Consider the following 17,697-nt stretch of genomic DNA (forward strand, 5'->3'; position numbering starts at 1 on the left):
GTTAGACTTGGCGTAAAGTCTGTCGTTGTAGTCTAGGCTGTGTCGTGTGACTTAGGCGTGAGAGTTCGGACTCTAGACGCACTAGGTCGAGTGTGGTGGGTTGTTGTAGGTAGCGGTGTCTTAGTTCTTAAGTCTAAAAGGCCGTAACCGAACCGTCAATCGTTATAGCGCTAAGGGCGTGTATAACAGATGGACGAGCTGAAGTCCATCGACTTCAGCTAGCGTCTTATATACTACTATACAAGTACTGTACTAGAACCTTCCAGTACCTACCATAACGTTCTATACTATTCTACAATGTTCCTTATGAGTCACAGTCGAGTCATAACCTGAGTCACTACAAGTCCTAGAACCTTCAGGCGTATTCCAGCGCCTTCTACAAGGTTCTACTCTATTCTGCGTGTCATTACTAAGCGTTCATGACAACTGGATCCCGACCTCAGGTTTAGCCTTCATGCCATACTTGGTGACGAGAGCTATCAACTCGGCCCAATCCTTCGTCGGAATCGACAAGAAGCCAGATGAAAGTTCAACGACGTCAAATCTGCATACATATGGGGTTAATGGAATCCCCCACATGCAATAAAGACCTTATACCCCATGTCGCGGCACGTTTTCACGTATTTTTCGACAACATTATTGTTCCCAGCGGATGCTGCTAGCACGCGTTCGATGTAGCCGCCAGTAGACACATACGTATCGTGTCTGCATAAAACATCGTAAGTAATATGTATGCCTCAGATTTCGGATACTTACTTGTGTGCTACATCTATAAGCGCTTTCAGTCGGTCTTCCGGCATGAGACTAAATGCACCTCCAGCAAATTTGACACCGTCAACATATTCGCCTGTAGTATTAGCTCAGTCACCGCTCCTGCCCATACGCAGCTGTCCAACCAACCCCAGTCGCCGAGGAGTTCGTCTAAGTATGTCTTTGTGACGGGCGCGTAGTAAGGACCCCGAATCTCGGTGATGCCAGACTCGCGCGATTTCATGCCTATGGAGACGTCAGAGAGAGCATGATGTGTAGGAATAGTCGATCACGTACTGAGGCCCGTTCCCGCATTCTTTGGTTTCAGAGCCAAAGAATTGGCCGGCAAGAACGAAAAGGGGGTAGCAGGCGTCGTGAGCGTCGGGGTCGTCGTACTGAAGGCGCGAACTCGGGCAATCACGCTAGTTTGCTTTCCGAGAGCTCTCAGCATGTTGTCACTGTCGTGTTCCAACGATAAGTGTGCTCGACGGCGCCGACACTGGCACGCATACCCACAGCAGCTGTGGTGCACGGTGACGCAACACATTGACGTTTCGTGGCTCAAGTCTGCGGGTCCTAGGATATCCTCTGCGAATTCCTTTCATCCGGATCCCGAGAATCGGTCAAATTTATCACGGAGGGAATATTGTCGATTGCCGTTGCATGAGGCTGCATGAGGTATGATAGAATGATTGTCCAAAAGGAATGCGCGTACACATATACATCGATGAGGTCACATGACTCTATTGAGGTGAAGAAATAAATGTTGAAATGCGTGTATGAGAAGCCGATGATGAACGAGGGGATGGGGGAAAGATATCGGTAGATAGGCTGGGCGGAGTAACCATCAACGTACGACAAAAAAGTTGCCGACGAGGTGATGAGGTATGGCACGACAGAGAACGGAGGTACGCGTGATAGGAGATCGATCCACGCATCCTTCACGGACCTGGAACGCGATAACCAGGAATCAGCTTGCTAAGATCCACGGGTGAAGGTGGAGTCACGCCCGCGGCTACGCAAGCGTTGATGGTTTGCTGTTTGATAGTCTCCATCCGTCTGCGAAGGACTGCAACTCGTCAATCGTGCGACGCCGAAGTGCAGAGACCGACTTACTTGGAGAGGGGAATAGAGCATACAGATACTCGATAGGCTCCAGCATACCTTTGCAGACCTCTAGCGCAACCAAGAGGGAGTGATCGTACGACCATAGCGTCAATGCGCTGCGATATTGTTAATGAAATGCGTACTATGTGGCCACCGAGGGGCTTACCGAGAAACCTGGCCTATAAACCAGTACACGAAGAAAGGGCGGAGGGCGAGGGCAGAAGACGCGAATCCCGTCACTTGATGTAGATTGAACACGACGTTCTTCGACACGACGACCTGGCGTGAGACTAGGGAGCTGATCAGCAAACAAGGAACACGCGAGCTTCGAGAACGAAGACTTACGCCATTCTTGTGCTTTCGCGCGTGGAGCAAAACCACTGAACGTTCGCGAAATCAGCAACTGTGTGCAGTAAAGATAAGATACATACCTGAACACTTGCGGGATGAAACGTTGATAATCGTATGATATGCACATCCGAGTGCTGAAGGTAATGAATCAGTGGGTAAGCGCAGTGGGGGTGAGGCTGTGCGCCCTTACTTGAACAGGATTTCGCGAGCGTGATACATGGATGACTTCTCAATTTCACAGGTGTGTCTATTCAGCGCCTCCTCGATGGCTTCGGTCTCCAACCAGGTGCTCATAGCGTATTGCGCCTTCTCTGTGTCCGACATAGACGTGTCACCCCTTCGACGTACGCATTGGCTCCAGAGCAGACTAGCACGATCTGATAGCGCCCATATTGTGTCCGGCCCTTGATCGCCGTAGGGTTGCAACGACTCTCCCGAGAACATCACGGCAAACTGTATTCACAATTACGTAAGTGTCAACGGACAATCGAGTAATGAATATGCGTATAATACGCACATTGGCTGGGTCCGCCATGAAGAGGTCCGAGCTCCTGAAACGACTCGCGTGCTCGAAGCTAGCATGGGATGCAGTGAGCGTCGCCGACGTCCAACAAATCCGTCTGCACTCCTCGCGACGTATCTCGGACTCGGACCAACGCGAATCCCACGCCGGCGTGTTAAGCCACAAAGGAGTATGCTCTCGTGCGCCTTCCCAATTCGCGCCGAGAGTCAGAACGGCGCATCTGCACCCACGCGTAGCTGCTACCGTTACAGGACGCAACGGCGTCGCTAGGGACCGCGCGTGAGGTGACAATTGGTGTTGAATATTCCTTTGCGATGCAATGGGAGAAGCGATGTGTTGCCGCTGTTGGGTCTGTTGCTGTACAGCGTCGATATCCACGGAGGTGAGTGCAAGTGTCCGAATCAGGCCGTCCAGCACCTTCATAGCCGAAGCGGCACGCTCTTTCGTCCCCCACGGGTGCGGGCACGATTCAAACATGGCTATCAGCTAGGAAGAACATGAGCAGAAGTCCAAAGAATGGACGGGTTTGCATACCCAGGCGGCCTGGACGAGCGATACGTCCAGCCATCCAGCATTGATGCTTGCCTCTAGTGCACCCTGGGCTTCTTCCCTCAGGCGCAACGCTTTCTCTCGACCTTGCCGTCCTTTGCGGATCTCCGAGCTTTGGATGAGGGTAGAAACCGCGAGTAAACTCAGTATCAAGCTCGGCTGCATGAAGGCTCGGGAGCTCGAATCGAAATAGGCAGCGAAGAAGCGCGGAACATGCAGGAACGAGAACCAGTAATTGGAGGATCTGAATATGAATCGCAGATCCATCGTGATCTCCGTCGCTGCGGCATTACGTTGAGAGGCCGTCATCATCGGCAGACCAGGGACACGACGGAACTGTTCTGGCGCGTAGTAGAGCTCGACGAGGGCGTCCCACCACGTCTTCCGTGCGAAGTTGAGCGACGGGTCGAATGCTATGCCAGATATATCGGCCGGCTGGGTAACATAGCCTGTATAGCTATCCTGGCTTGCGTCGTCTTCCTCGTCGTACAGCTTCGCACCAGGCACCCCAGGAAGGCCGTAACCGACGACGAAAGGAGGATAGTACACATGCCCGGTAGCCTGTATAGGTCCGCGGTCACTTGTCAGGACCGATGGCAAAGTCTGCGTGTTCGGGGTTCGCCCGTACGACGTTGTTGTTGATGTAGCCGAAGCCATCGACAGGGTTGACGAGGATAAGGTGGCGAGCGTAGACGGAGGAGATGTCGACGAGGATAACGCCGACAGTGGCGCAGCGTACGCCGACCTCGGCGCTGGGGGAGATGGGATCGTGACATGCAGCCGAGGCGGCGATGGAGGTCGGATGATGGGCGCGGGTTCACCGACTGGTGGGGATAATGACTGTCCGTCTTTCTGGTACGGTGTCTTGTCCTCCGGCTTGCGTCGTCTTCTGCGCACTGGACCAGGTTCGCCCTCGCTTCTGCTTACGCGCTGCCTCGCTCCGGGGTCTCGATCCGGTCCACGACGTTTCGGGACGGCGTCGTACGAGCACTCGGGCTCGGGCTCCTCGTGTGCTTTCTCCCTCTCCGCAGCGCGCTTTGAGCAGTTATAGCAATTCGGTCGAGCACCGTCGCAGCGAACCTTGCGGTTGCGGCTGGCAGGGTGTCGATGAGCGCACACCCCTCGGTCAACCATCCCCACGGTGACTCACCATTGCACGCACGCTAGGAACACTCGTTGGCGAGGTTTCCCTTGCGTCGTCGGTGGCTGACTGTCGTCCAAGGCGATGCGCTCCCTTATCTTCTTCTTGCGAGGTTTGCTGGGCGCCTGCTGCCTGCCATAGCTCTGCGAAGCATCCGCTGCGGGTGGGACGTATCCTGCGGGACCGAGCGAGGTGGCCGGATGGTGGTGTTCGGGGACGAACCAGCTGGTGTCGAGCTCGCCTTGCTGGGCAGCGACGACGGCGGACGAGGCGTAGGACTGGGGCTGGGGATGACGCGCGTGCGGGTACGGGTGCAATTGGGACATGGTTCAGTGGCCGTGGCGGCGTGGCTACGCGGTTTAAGTGCAGCGGCGTCATACGTGCGTGCGACCTCGTTAGCACAATGCCGCCCCCCTTTCTGCTGTTATCTTCGGCCAGGCCTGCCTGCTGGCAACCAATCGAAGCTTTCTCCTGCGTTCTTGCATGGAAGTGTCCTTTTCGAGCTTAGCCCTGGAAGACCGCCAGCGCTTGACGTCGAACCTGAGGGGGCCATCGCCATAAGCATTTCTGGCGATATCGTCAAGTCAACGTAACATGCCTGAACGTCTTGATGACAATGCATAGTCGAACCTCGTCTGGCTGGACGTCGCAGGACCGCCCGTGCTGGATCCCCGATTGCAAGTTCACGCAACGTTGCCAATTGCACCGCTCAACGCTTCTGAATTCAAATTCGAATCTGGCTCAGTCAGGATCTACTTACTCGTACCGACATCACTTTCAATCATGAACACCACTTCGTTATGTGACATCGAGGATCGCGTCGACCATCGAAGCGCCATTTTATGCGCTCTCGGTTTCGATCCAACCGCGAGCTAGGCAGCTTCGACCGTCGCGTAAAGGGGTTGCGTAACAACCAAGAGTAGAATTTCCTAGATCCCTACGGCACAAACCGATGCGACCAGTTATCGAAGTCACGGAGTGCAACCCCGACCAGTTTTAGGTATGCGCTTGCTGCTTCTTTGGCGGTAAATCATGCGCATCAGCAGATTCCCGCTCATATGACCTATACAAAAGACACACGGAACTGTTGGTATACCGTACTTCGATTATCGTGAGTGTCCAGTAGTTACTACTGGGCTATGTAAGAAGGAAGCTGACATCACTCGTCTCCAACCGGAAGATCGCAAGCACCGGATAGCGCTCGCAACGACGGCCAAACGCCTTCGGGCAGTCGCTCTTTATGCGCTCGATCTCCTCGTGAATGTCACCCGGGTTTGGATCTTGGGCATCGCCTCTGGAGTTCTCCTCGACTTCGATCCTCGAGCTTGTCGGACATACGCTAGAGAGATACCCGGAGGACCCGGAACCTGTCCTGACGAAGACATCGTACGACTTCATGTATTTTGGCACTCATCGAATTACCATTAACATCGCCTCGTCGTGGCGACGATTTGTGGCGAGGACACGACGCACATGCATGAAAACAATAAGCAGAGTGATCGACTAGGCCTAGGCAACTTGCACCCTGGCGACGGTCATTTAGACGAAATAATATTCATCGACGCGCGCCAACCTCGTGTCATCGTAGACTTTCTCGCCCCAACTATATGTAGGGTTTATTGAGTAAACGCAGGCGCAGACTCTCCCAACAACAACAACTCAACGTTCTGGATTGCGTTGTGAACACGGAGAACGTAAGAACCAGAGGTGTGCGAGGTGTGCCTGGTTCTCGAGGCTTTCCATCGACCACCGAACCGCGGGCTTCCTCAGGTCGCGCATGAAAGACGGCTGCGGGTGCCTCGCGCCCTTCGTTCAGGAATGACGTGCTTATGCATGGCAAGTACCGGCCCGTCCCCATTACCGTACACGGCTCGCCACGGCTCGGACCCGATTGTGAGATTCTTCCAGTGGATGCCGGCTTCTTGTCCTCCAATGAAAACGACCAGATATTTCTGTGAGCGAAGGACACATCATTCTGCACCGGAAGACATACCATCCAGTCGCCGGCGTGAACAACTCCCTCTTTGATCATCATCGAGATGTTTGCCGAGGCGAGCCCGCCGACGATACCGCTGCCGCTCCTGAACATGTAGACCTCCGGATCGTGTGAAGTGAGGCGCAGCAGGAACAAATAGGCGGAGAGGCATGGCCCGCACGCACAAGAACCGGTCATCCTGTTCGTATCCTACATGGGCTTCGGATTTCGCCGTGGAGAATGATGAGCCGAGCATACCATGGAGGATGATGTTTCATGCGCCTCTGGCAGGAGACGAGGTCAACCCGCCAGGGCTGCTCCGATGGTCGACGAAGCCACTTGTGAACGTACAAGATCAACGAGGACACGCACAGACCGCTGGATTCCCCGGTAAGCTGAAGATTGTGACCGACCGATGGACATGTGGTGCAGCTGTGTTCCCAGTGTCGACGGCCGAAGGCACGGCCAACTCTGCCATCACTGCCTGTACGCCACTAGTCTTCATCTCTGCACCCGACTATTCTAGTACTCCTTGAAGGTAGTCGTGTATCCACTTGGGTATCTTGCCGAAGAAGCGGCGCGGAAGCCTCCAGGCTCGTATTCTGCATCCGTGAGGGAGACAACGTCATGCAGCCCATCCAGTACAGGCAGAAAACAGGTAGGGGTCATGGCTATTTGGTATCGATGATGAGCTATGTCGAGCGTCGTGTGCCGGATCATCAAGTTGACCTAGTATCGCCAAATCTTTTCCTGTTGTGATGATGCCCACGCGTATTCAACCACTGACAACAATCTGCGTTGCGCCCACACTAATCAGAGATAGGAGATGATGGGAATGAGAAAGAGTTCCTGCGTTCAACATGAGATCACCTCGCCGTAATCTTCCCCAGCAAGTCTGCGTTCGGCCCAAGGTGCTACTTGCGACGTCAAGACCACGATGCTTGGCCCGGAACCGTCTTCGTCCACGAAAGAGGCGTATTCGCTGCGGACGCACGCGTCCAAGCAAGCCATGCAATGACCTGGGACCGTCGAAGCGGGCACAGGAAACAGAGCGCCGGTCATGATCTCGTTAGCTCACGTTGTCCGGCGTGTCTTCGTCGAATCCAGGCGGAGGGTCGCCAGAGGCTATTGAACCGATCACGCGCAGTTGCACTGGTCTTGACGGGGATGCCGGCGAGGTGTACGAGCTGGTTACGCAGAAGTCGTCCATGATCGGGTCGTCAAATGGGGTCGTGCTATGGTGCGGTGGACCGCGCACGCCAGGACGCTCCCAACAGACATTGTGATAGCGATGGACCCCTCGCGGCTAGTGTTGGTAAATGCGATAAGTGCAGAATCGACGTTTCCTTCGCATGTTGAAGACGCCAAGTCTTCGAGAATATTGAGGGCAACCACGTATGTAAACTTCTGAACTGGCATGGGGGGAGAAAAAAGGTTGCGAAACATGCAAGAACCCGAGGTTCGTATTGTTGTTATCGCCAGCGTCCGAACCGGCGACCACCATGACGAGGTCCGAAGGCCGCAGCTGCGGCCCCTCAGACACTGCTCGTTCCCGCCTCGAGAGCGGATTCTGCGTAGCCGTGAGCAACCGCTGGATACTGGCGCACTAATACCCAGACAAAATGGCATGACATCGCTTCGGTGCGCATGGACTGAATCGTTTGTCTTGACACCCGAGCAATCCTTGGGCCGATGCTGGCGGATACGGATAAAAGTGATCTATGAGAGAACAGCCTACGAGCCCGTATGAGACGTTCGTGAATCACTACGGAGAACAGCCAAGCCAGGCACATAGCGACAGCGGAGATGTATCGAGCGTCTCCGAATTTCTGCTTCTTTCGTCGGGAATTGGCGCTCGAAATCATTTGTAGGATACAGAATGAAGCTGCAGCACGTCCGTAGGGCATGCCACGGTCAGCTCGTGGTGGTAACGACCAAGCTCCGCATCCGACGCGCGCTCCCAGGCTGAGCCGGTCAGCGGCCCGGCCCGAGCAAGCTTCTCACTGACATCGTCACTTGTGTTCGGCGTTCGTTTCGTCCGACATCGACGCGCAGGATTCGAGCTGCCCCCGGCCTTCCACTTCCGCGCTAGCGATGCCAACATGCTTCACAGTATTGGCCCTCGGACGTGCTGCTGCTAACCACAGCATTCTTCAAGCTCCCAATGCCGGCTGCATTTCGACACTCGGATTCAGGTCGAGCCTGTATGCCGCATTCCACCCTCCGGATACCGAAACGGGGCAAATTGGAATCGTCTCTGCGTCACCGTGACACGACTCCTATGAGAACTGTACAGACGGGCGCTTCAACCCGCACAAGCGCATAGCAACCCAACGACGGCGCGGACCCCAGACTGGTCGAACCGGCGAACGGCAGATCCTGCATGTAACCACCCGACATTGATGCGTTGCTGTACCTCTCCGACGCACGACCAGAATATGTCAGAGATCCCGACTGCGTACACGATCCCTCAGAGGTGACGCGCCGATTCTGCCTACGTCGACCTATGGAAATGCGGAAATGCAACTCACGCTCCCTGGTCGAAAATTCAACGAATTTCCAGGCGGCGACAATCGTGTCATTGTTGCCTTCCGCCATTTATGCTCCTTTCCGAACGGGTTTTGGGAGGTAAAAGCGGAAGGAGGCATTGCTCGCATACTCCCGCGTCCTGAACGGAATAGCGCAGTGATGTGCCTTCACGCTGTTACAAGCACTGCCTAGTACTCCGGGGCAAGTCGACGAATGTGGGAGGTTTCGTCGTACCCGCCCCTCTGCTGCACAGTGGTGGCGGCGCCTCATCACCTTTGACATCTGGTTGCGTCGGGAGATACCACTCTGGCGGTGCTTCTTCTCCACGCTTCTTCATCCCGACGTCGGGACCGGGCATACTTCTGTGATCCCCGGTCCGCCTCCAGAGAACGGATCTCTGGGCGGCGCAACTTGACGAGGCAATGCTTCCCGCCGTGCTCCAGGCAATATGGAACAGCAAATTCGGACGTTCGTTATTGGTGGAACTATGCTCGCAGTCCCCTGAGTCGCTCCCATCCCTCGCGATGACGGCGGTTTGAGGAGGTATAAAACGTGGGGATGCAAGTAGTTGGGAGCCTCAGAACACCCAGGTTCTCTAGTTCAGCATTCGCCTTGCCAAGTCTTTTCTCTCAGACTTTCCAATGGCGTTCACATCTTTCTTTGCTTTCGTCATACTCGCCGCGGTCGCCTCCGCTGCTCCTGCCAACCAAGCTGGCGTATGCCCCGACGGCACCCACGTATCGAACAAGGCGTGTTGCGCTTTCATTCCTGTAAGCAGACATACTTCAGTACTGTTTGCGCATGAATAATTATTCCCCTCATAGCTCGCGCAAGATCTTCAGCAAACCGTCTTCCAGAATGAGTGTGGCGAAGATGCTCACGAGGTCATCCGCTTGACTTTCCACGATGCGATTGCCATTTCCCAGAGGCAAGGTCCTAAGGCGTGAGTTATCGTCTTTATATCCGCTTTTGTCCTGCTCACCGGGCTCATCTCGTAGTGGTGGAGGCGCGGACGGTTCAATGTTGCTTTTCCCTCGCGTTGAGCCTGAGTTCCACGCCAACGACGGTATTGACGACTCCGTCAACAACCTTATCCCTTTCCTCGCCAAGCACCCGGTCAGCGCTGGTGACCTCGTTCAATTCGCCGGCGCGGTCGCGCTCAGCAACTGCCCCGGTGCCCCGCGCCTCGAGTTCTTGGCCGGTCGACCGAACCACACCATTCCTGCGGTTGATGGCCTCATTCCCGAACCACAGGACAGCGTCGACAAAATACTCGCACGCTTTGAGGACGCCGGCAATTTCTCGCCATTCGAGGTCGTCTCACTCCTCTCTTCGCATTCCGTCGCCCGCGCGGACAAGGTGGACACCACGATCGACGCAGCTCCGTTTGATTCCACGCCCTTCACCTTCGACACCCAGATCTTCCTCGAGGTGCTCTTGAAGGGCGTAGACTTCCCCGGGACAAACAATAACACGGGCGAAGTCTCCTCCCCTCTCTCCAAGCACTCGGGCAACGATACAGGGGAGCTGCGCCTTCAGTCCGACTTCTTGCTTGCGCGTGACCCGCGCACTGCCTGCTTCTGGCAAGGCTTCGTGAACGAGCAAGACTTCATGAGCAGCTCTTTCAGAGCGGCCATGGCTAAGCTCGCCGTCCTCGGTCACAACCGCAACGACCTCATCGACTGCTCCGAGGTCGTTCCCGTCCCCAAGCCCGCCGTAAAGAAGCCCGCGACGTTCCCTGCCACGAAGACCAGGAATGATCTCGACAAGTTGACCTGTAACAAGCCCTTCCCTGCCTTAGGCACCGACCCTGGCCCCACTGAGACGCTCATCCCTCATTGCCCGGACGGTGGCCAGTTCTGCCCCTCCGTGCAGTTCGACGGTCCGGCCACGGGCTCGTCATCTTGAGCGTATGTGCTACAAGCGTTCACTCATTCGTTTGACTTTTTATTCGGGCGTTCTTCCGTGGCGATATGCTGCTAACGTATAACCTTCCTTGAACATTCGTAGTCGTGAACATTATATTATTTCCGTCGGCATGTATGTCGCGCATGGCTAACGCTGTATCGGCTTAGCTATAATATTATTTTGTTAATGATACATATTGATGTTGTGATCTGGTTGCCATAGCTCGAACTTCCCCTTGCTAGGTGCGTGAGGTCGACACGTTTACGGCGCAAGCCTCTCAATCTTCCACTGCGGTGCATCGTCCGATGATCCTTCAACGCGCGTATACCGCACGCGATCGTGCAATCGTGAAGGCCTCCCTGCCCAAAATTCGATTTCGCTAGATCCAGGAAAATGTTAGCATCGTCGACAGCGTCATGACTGCTGGAGGTACGCACTCTGGTACAATCCGCCATCCTCCCCAGAATTCGGGCGTTGGCACCTCGACGTTTTCTTCACTCTCTGCTCCAAAACGCGTTTTAACCTTGTCCAAACGTGATGACACCTCTCCCTCTCCGACCACCTTGCTTTGTTGACTCGCCCAGGCACCAAGACGACTGCCGATCGGCCGGGATTTAAAATACGCTTCGCTCTCTTCCCTGCTCACTTTCTCTGCCCGGCCTACTATCCGAACTTGTCTATGGACTTCCCTCCAATAGAACGCTAACGCAGCATGAGGGTTGGAGTCTAGTTCCTTCGACTTTCGAGACGTGTAGTTGGTGTAGAACACGAAACCCCGAGCGTCGAGTTGCTTGAACAAGACGAAACGAGTTGAAGGGATTCCATCGCTCGTGCAGGTCGTGAGCGCCATCGCCTCGGGCTCGGATACTAACGGTTGGGCATCGATGAACCACGAGTGAAACTGGTCTAGAGGAGACGGTGCCACCGATACAGGCGAGAGCGGAACGGACGCGAGGTATTGGTGATGAGATGTGATCTGGATGGTGTTCGCCGCCGCCTGCGGTGGTGCGGTGGATATTACAACATCCATTTTGAACATTCGCTGGTGTTGAAACAAGAGAGGGACAGTTGAAGCGCGAGTCACAAACCGTCGAGCGCAGGATCGTATCATCGTAAGGACATCATCTAATCGTACCTGCCGCGGACAGGGGCTGTGACGTTGACAGTGGATCGTCATCGTCAATCGCTTGGGTTCACATTTCTCCGAGTGCTGCGAGAAATTGAAGCTCGATGCAGTCATATTGAATCCATATAGAACATGTTTGTCTAATCGCGTGGAGAAAAATACATTCACGCGCTGTATTCATGCGCTCAAATAGTTCTACTGGCTACCGTTCGGTTGTGACAGGCTTTCCAGGAATCACGCTGGAGTCGATGAGGCTGCTCCTGGCAGCTTCTACATCCGCTTGGATATCATGAAGCCAGAGCCAGTCCCAACGATCAGCAAGCTCCTTCGCTAAACCAGCACGATCGGAGCCACATGGACCACGATATTCATATAGCTGGAAAATTCATAAGCCCTAAACAATTCGTGCAGAAGATGGCCCAATAACTCACATCACCGGTCGCACGAGCGTGTAGTTGCTGCGCGCTGGCGCGCGGCCTACGTACACCTTCGTACGCCTGAAGAAAAGCTGGTAGGTTCGCAGCGTCGCATGCCGGGTCCGACAAGAGAGACACAAGCACGACCATATCCTCTAGGGCTTGAGCTGCCCCTTGCCCATTATGAGGCAGGCTCGCATGTGCCTTTGATACTGTGTCAGAGAGTCTGGGTGTACGGAGATAGGGTGCCAGGTACTCACAGAGTCTCCCAGCAATGTGATGCGGCCCATCGTCCAATGGTCGAGCGGCTCCACATCGAACATCGCCCATTGTACAGGATTTTCGATGAGCTCAAAATAGCGAGTCAATCGCTGAATATTGAAATTCGTCCCGCTAACTCACCTCTAGGAGTCGCCTAGGCGTCTCATGCGGTTCCTTAAACTCTGCAAGCATCTGCTCTCGGGTGACAGGCTTTTGCCACGGCCCAGGCCATACCGCTTCCTCATTAGGATCAGACACAAAGCCAACGAAATTCAGTATTTTTCCGCCTTCGATTGGGTAAGCGATGATATGCTGTGTTTTTGCCCACCTGAGCGGAGACTCGGTAATGGAGGGAGATAGAACATACCTTCATAGGTCCTGCCCAGATCGTAGTGGACGACATGATGTCCTGCCCGACCTTGGAAATAACTTGTTCTGCCTTCAAGAGTGCACGATATCCGTAGACGCCGCTGTATCTATGGTAGCCGCCTGTATTGGGCTTTATGTGTTCCCGTACCTGTCATACAGCGCATCAGTACTCAACTTCTTACGACGGGGAAAATATCCTGACCTTACTCCGGACGCCGTCGCAGCCGATGATAGCAGATACCTCGAAGACCTCTCTTGTCACCTCGGCTTCGTCGGAAGTGCGTCTTTCGACCGTCAACCGGGCGTAATTTGAATCGATTCCAGCTCCGGCCACGCTTTCCACGTCGCACACGCGAGAAGAGAAATGCGTGGTTACATTGTTGGGAAGGTAAGCGACCAGTCCCTCCAGCAATCTGGCCCTATACAAGAAACTATTCAATATCCGCATTGATGAGATGTCATTATTCCGAGCACGCACCTGTGCACTGAAGCATAACAACCCTTGACAAGGACCTGAACAACCATCAGCAGATTGGTACAAGCAGACCACGCTAGACACACCTCCCCTATGGGCGAATTATTCGAGTAATCCCGGCATGTCAGCCAAACAGAGCCAGGCTCCTGGAAGTCGGCAATCTCTCCGAACATCTTCCCAACACCCAGGAACTCGAGGGCGGCGATCGCGTTTGATCCACAACCTATACCAGCCCCTATCTCGGAGAATCTGGTGTATAATCCGGTCAGCGTTCACTACGAGCTGTTACGAGCGAACAGCTTACTGGTGAGCTTGTTCGAAGACATGCACCTGATAGCCAGCGCGGCCGAGGCCGATAGCCGTGCATAGACCTCCAATGCCACCACCGACGATCGCGATGCTGGTGCTAGTCCTGTCTTGAGCGAATACCATCCTTTCAAAGTTCGACGCGCCTTGTTATCGTTTCAGTTCCTCTATATATACGCATGAAGTCCAATAGTTGGCACAGCCCAGCCAGCACGAGACTCGGTGGAGTGATTCATCCTCAGGCGCCCTTTCGCAGGATACCCGAAGCGAGTGATTTCTGCATTTGATCCGGGGCCGTTCTTGGGAATGCACATCCCTTACGTGAAGCAATGAGTAACACACCCACCCACCTTGGAACACTGGAGCCGGGAAGCTTGGAGAAGATAAATGACTGGACGAAACGGCACATGTATAGCTGCACCTTGACACGGCGAGAAACTCTCCAATACGCATCGCACCTTGAACGTGAGTGCAAGTAGTGTGTGGGTCAAGAAGACTCGGAACGGCGGCATTCGGAAACTCGGAATGCTTACTTCAATAACTTTTTACGGCGGCAAACCGCTGACAGCGGAAGTTATGATCATGGAATCTTCTCCGCTCATGTGGATGACTCTGGACGTAGTAAACAATCGTGCTGCTCGAGTGATCGTCGCGTAAACAAACATTCCAAGTTTTGATGAAAGCACGAATGACCAGCAGATCGCACAGGAAGCGGGGGTCGAGTCCAAGGCCTGATGACTGTCGACGGAGAGAGAGTCACTGCTTACGGCAAAAAAAGCGGACCATTCGACTCCTTCCGAAGGAGTCGAATGGTCACCTGCAGGTTCTGCGGACGATCTCCTAGGTCGACGTCCCCTTTGCCCGCGAATAATCCACTCTTCAAAAACGCGATCGCTCGCTCGGTAATAGTAGTAGTTCAATACGTGAATTCAGTTGCCCGTGCGGGGTTGACCCACTCGCAACCCACTCAGGCCACTTCCTTTGTCAAGTAAATGCAAACATGCCATCGATTCGGTACGCGGGGAACATTGCCCGGTACATTAGCGGTTAGTATTATTATCAGCAGACAAAGGACGCAGTACTTCTCGCTAACAGCACCCCGCATGCAGCTCCTTCCATCGTGAATGTGAGCCTCACATACTACCCCAATTCCGGCACGATCCTCGCAACAGCAGGAGTCCCACGATGAGGCTCGTCCATGATACCACTCGGACGAAATCAATGTAGCCTGCGACGCCCGAGTATGGAGCGCACCGCGAGCGAGCCCCCAATGAAGTGGGCCCCGACCCGCAGCGGCTGCCCACTTCCGCATCAGGGTGAAAGACGTCCCGAAGGACAGCACCTGAGCGAAAGGGGTGCGGAGGCAAGAGGATATATAGCGAGGAAATGAACGTTCCTGACGGTCCTTAACAGGTACACAGAGAAATCAGATAACAGGGCTCGCGAAAGTTCTTGATGTGACAGTGGGTTCGTGGTACATGGGGACAACAGCGACGATAGCGGGTCGGAACCTGTACAGCTTAAGGAAAGAAAAAGGACCATAGATGATTAACACGTCTTCAGAGAACCACCGCACCATATATTGCGCGGTGAATGCAGTCATGCGGGGTCACGCCGAGATCGGGGGAGACGTCGAGTCTTGCTTGTAATATCGTCGACCATTTGCGGAGGAGGGATCCGCGGCTGGAGTGTTCGACGGCGTGGGTATATGCGCGTCCGACGGGCGATAGTAGTTGCCCAGGCTCGGCGAAGAGCCAGGGATCTCCTCGACATGTTTTCGGGATCGACGCTCGTTGGTTCGACGAGCCGGCGCACGGTCGGCATCCTCGTCTGTCTGCTCGCGGTCCATCTGTCTCTCCCTCTCCCGAGCGAGCGCTAGCTCCTGCTCGCGCTCGCGCTCCCTTTCTGACGCGAACACGGGCGGTAGGTTCTGGCTTGCCGCAATCTCGTCCCGGTCCTCGGGCAGCGCAGGCGTCACTGCGGCATGTCGTCCTCCGAGGTGACTTCATTGTTCGCGTAGGAGGACGTAGAAGAGGAGCCGACATGGTTGCGTTTGCTGCATCAACTAAGCCGGTTCGTACCAGGTCACTAGCACGGTGGAAATGTACTCACGATCCTTCGGTGAAGTTTTGCCAAACATAGTCCTTCAGCCGATCGGCATTAGGAAGCTCTTGGATGAGGCTCCGGATCGTGTTTTGGCCCAGGCCGAAGAAGTCCGGTCCCGAGACCGAGTTGGAGTGCAAGCGTTTGCGCACATGGTTGGCGGCCCGAACGATGACGGCCCAAGCACCGGTAGCGGTGCCTGATTAATGCTCAGTCAAGTCGAAGAGTTAGGCGCGGACAGAGTAGACGCACCGGCAACGATCGGTTTGTCGGGCACGTCGCTGGCAACGACCGAGAATTTGGGACCATCTCCGCCATCGAGAATGGTGCAGGTATAAGTGACCTCGATATTGGGGTCGATGGTAGACAGGTACTTCCTGATGTTCGTTGAGCCATAACATTGTCGACTATATACAGTCTGCAACGCACCTCGTGACCGAATATCCCACAGGGAAGATGTACCTCTCTGTGTGGAAGTGTTCCCGCATGCAGACCTCCCCGAGCGAGAGCACGGTCATGATGCCCACGTTGAGGGGCAGGAGTGGCTTGCCGTCCGAGTCCCTGGGAATCGTCGGGATGGTATGCGTCTTGGACGTAACCGTGTGCGCTTTCAGTCGCTTGGGTTTTGTGCGTGTTTTAGGTTCCTCGGCGCCGATGGATCGCTGCTCGACCGGAGACAAGTACGGATCATTCGCGTCGGACGCGTTGCCGTTGTGACGATGGGGCGGCGAGGGATGGTAGGATGTCACGGGCGAGCTTGACATGTTCCGTGACATGCGCGAATATTCATGTGAATCAGGCGGCGGTGAGGCGGGCTCGGGCGGTTCAGACGCCGGCGCGGTCGGTGGCTTGATGCGTAGCTTGATCCCACTGCCAGATCCCTGTGCCTGCCCGGCGCTATACGATGACGACGAGGGCGGAGGCGCATCCTTGTCCTTGCCCTTGGTCATCTTGGCGCGACGGCTCGGTTTGGCGTCGCGCGCCGCCTGGGCGGCGGCGGCCTCTTCTTGCATGCGCTCGCGTTGGCGCTGCTGTTCCTGGAGCTTGCGAGCGTGGGGTCCAATGTGTCTCGATGAGAAGATGGGGTCGAGCTCGTGGTTTTCGCGCTCAACCTCTTCGCGGGCGCGATGCATGTTCGCAACGAAGGCGGTCTTGGCCCGGTCGGAGAGTAGCGAGCGCGGGAAGGCGGACGTCGGAGGCTGGTCAGGGCCCAGAGACGGGCGCCGGATGCCAGGCGTTTCCAGTTTTTCGAGTTCCACCACGCGGTCGAGGAGGGCGCTGGGCGGGTGCGAGGTCAGCTCGACGCGAAAGGGTGGATCGTTCGGCGATGGACTCACTCGCGTTCTTGTCGTATCTTCACGTTGCGCTCGCCCGAGCGGACGAGTTCACTGTGCATTTCCTTGTATTTCTACAACGAGATATGAGTCCATCGCGAGCTGCAGAGCGAGTGCAGCCCGAGCGGTCTCACCTCTTCGAGTATAGAATACTTCCGCTTCAGTCTCCTGTACTTTTCGGCAACGAGGGCCTCTTCCTTGGCTTGATGAGGATCGGTCGTGGGCGGGGGCGCCTGGGGCACCGGAGGCGGGCCCATGACCACGTCTTTCGAGCTGGATGCACCGCCCGCAGACGCATTGCGACGCGTGCTCATCGTGGGCCGTGGCGAAGTTCGGTGGTGCATTGACGGGGTACTTGGGCGGGGTCGTTGAGGGGGAGGAGCGGGGCTGGCAGGGAGGGAGAGAGGAGACGCGACGTAACACACGGCCTCCTTCCTTTAGCCGTCCCACCCAATTTGGTCCGATCAGCCTCTG

General features: G+C 55.3%; 7 protein-coding genes across 7 annotated transcripts; 1 reads left to right on the forward strand and 6 right to left on the reverse strand.

Moving 5' to 3' along the window:
- Positions 1 to 417: 417 nt before the first annotated feature.
- PUNSTDRAFT_141508 (2r-phospho-3-sulfolactate synthase coma) lies at positions 418 to 1,218 on the reverse strand (the record flags this gene model as incomplete). The annotated part of the gene is made up of 5 exons (XM_007380462.1): positions 1,048 to 1,218; positions 901 to 996; positions 757 to 847; positions 598 to 705; positions 418 to 544 (listed from the first exon to the last, which is right to left on the reverse strand). The coding sequence occupies exons 1-5, from the start codon at positions 1,199 to 1,201 to the stop codon at positions 418 to 420; spliced, it is 576 nt and encodes a 191-aa protein (XP_007380524.1). The 5' UTR covers positions 1,202 to 1,218.
- Positions 1,219 to 1,436: 218 nt separating this feature from the next.
- On the reverse strand, positions 1,437 to 4,826 carry PUNSTDRAFT_118598 (uncharacterized protein). Its single transcript, XM_007380463.1, has 9 exons — positions 4,431 to 4,826; positions 3,266 to 4,373; positions 2,726 to 3,217; positions 2,399 to 2,661; positions 2,289 to 2,342; positions 2,203 to 2,237; positions 2,024 to 2,147; positions 1,867 to 1,973; positions 1,437 to 1,819 (listed from the first exon to the last, which is right to left on the reverse strand). The coding sequence occupies exons 1-9, from the start codon at positions 4,745 to 4,747 to the stop codon at positions 1,692 to 1,694; spliced, it is 2,628 nt and encodes an 875-aa protein (XP_007380525.1). The 5' UTR covers positions 4,748 to 4,826; the 3' UTR covers positions 1,437 to 1,691.
- Positions 4,827 to 6,187: 1,361 nt separating this feature from the next.
- PUNSTDRAFT_42403 (uncharacterized protein) lies at positions 6,188 to 6,594 on the reverse strand (the record flags this gene model as incomplete). The annotated part of the gene is made up of 2 exons (XM_007380464.1): positions 6,188 to 6,373; positions 6,415 to 6,594. 2 exons carry the CDS (start codon positions 6,592 to 6,594, stop codon positions 6,188 to 6,190), a joined length of 366 nt encoding a protein of 121 aa, XP_007380526.1.
- Positions 6,595 to 9,566: 2,972 nt separating this feature from the next.
- Positions 9,567 to 10,833, forward strand: MnP10l (manganese peroxidase; the record flags this gene model as incomplete). Its single annotated transcript, XM_007380465.1, has 3 exons — positions 9,567 to 9,695; positions 9,750 to 9,868; positions 9,924 to 10,833. The coding sequence occupies 3 exons, from the start codon at positions 9,567 to 9,569 to the stop codon at positions 10,831 to 10,833; spliced, it is 1,158 nt and encodes a 385-aa protein (XP_007380527.1).
- A 115-nt stretch (positions 10,834 to 10,948) lies between these two features.
- On the reverse strand, positions 10,949 to 11,917 carry PUNSTDRAFT_50167 (pyridoxamine 5'-phosphate oxidase). Its single transcript, XM_007380466.1, has 2 exons — positions 11,271 to 11,917; positions 10,949 to 11,212 (listed from the first exon to the last, which is right to left on the reverse strand). Exons 1-2 carry the CDS (start codon positions 11,861 to 11,863, stop codon positions 11,095 to 11,097), a joined length of 711 nt encoding a protein of 236 aa, XP_007380528.1. The 5' UTR covers positions 11,864 to 11,917; the 3' UTR covers positions 10,949 to 11,094.
- Positions 11,918 to 12,161: 244 nt separating this feature from the next.
- Positions 12,162 to 13,912, reverse strand: PUNSTDRAFT_131192 (FAD/NAD(P)-binding domain-containing protein; the record flags this gene model as incomplete). Its single annotated transcript, XM_007380467.1, has 9 exons — positions 12,162 to 12,335; positions 12,391 to 12,579; positions 12,636 to 12,725; positions 12,778 to 12,948; positions 13,004 to 13,153; positions 13,208 to 13,424; positions 13,484 to 13,518; positions 13,567 to 13,729; positions 13,785 to 13,912. 9 exons carry the CDS (start codon positions 13,910 to 13,912, stop codon positions 12,162 to 12,164), a joined length of 1,317 nt encoding a protein of 438 aa, XP_007380529.1.
- A 1,483-nt stretch (positions 13,913 to 15,395) lies between these two features.
- PUNSTDRAFT_141512 (uncharacterized protein) lies at positions 15,396 to 17,537 on the reverse strand (the record flags this gene model as incomplete). Its single annotated transcript, XM_007380468.1, has 6 exons — positions 15,396 to 15,789; positions 15,899 to 16,088; positions 16,142 to 16,266; positions 16,319 to 17,167; positions 17,227 to 17,297; positions 17,358 to 17,537. 6 exons carry the CDS (start codon positions 17,535 to 17,537, stop codon positions 15,396 to 15,398), a joined length of 1,809 nt encoding a protein of 602 aa, XP_007380530.1.
- Positions 17,538 to 17,697: the final 160 nt, after the last annotated feature.

This window comes from Punctularia strigosozonata (assembly GCF_000264995.1).
Source record: "Punctularia strigosozonata HHB-11173 SS5 unplaced genomic scaffold PUNSTscaffold_2, whole genome shotgun sequence".
In the NCBI taxonomy this organism is placed as follows: Eukaryota; Fungi; Basidiomycota; class Agaricomycetes; order Corticiales; family Punctulariaceae; genus Punctularia; species Punctularia strigosozonata.

Bases quoted from the DNA above. Each gene is read 5' to 3' on its own strand.
- PUNSTDRAFT_118598 (XM_007380463.1), bottom strand. From the start codon at position 4,747: ATGTCCCAATTGCACCCGTACCCGCACGCGCGTCATCCCCAGCCCCAG. The intron at 4,374-4,430 runs GTGAGTCACCGT...ACACCCTGCCAG, and splicing joins TTCCTAGCGTGCGTGCAATG to CCGCAACCGCAAGGTTCGCT. The intron at 3,218-3,265 runs GTATGCAAACCC...TGTTCTTCCTAG, and splicing joins CGCTCGTCCAGGCCGCCTGG to CTGATAGCCATGTTTGAATC.
- PUNSTDRAFT_50167 (XM_007380466.1), bottom strand. From the start codon at position 11,863: ATGGATGTTGTAATATCCACCGCACCACCGCAGGCGGCGGCGAACACC. The intron at 11,213-11,270 runs GTGCGTACCTCC...TCCTGGATCTAG, and splicing joins GGATGGCGGATTGTACCAGA to CGAAATCGAATTTTGGGCAG.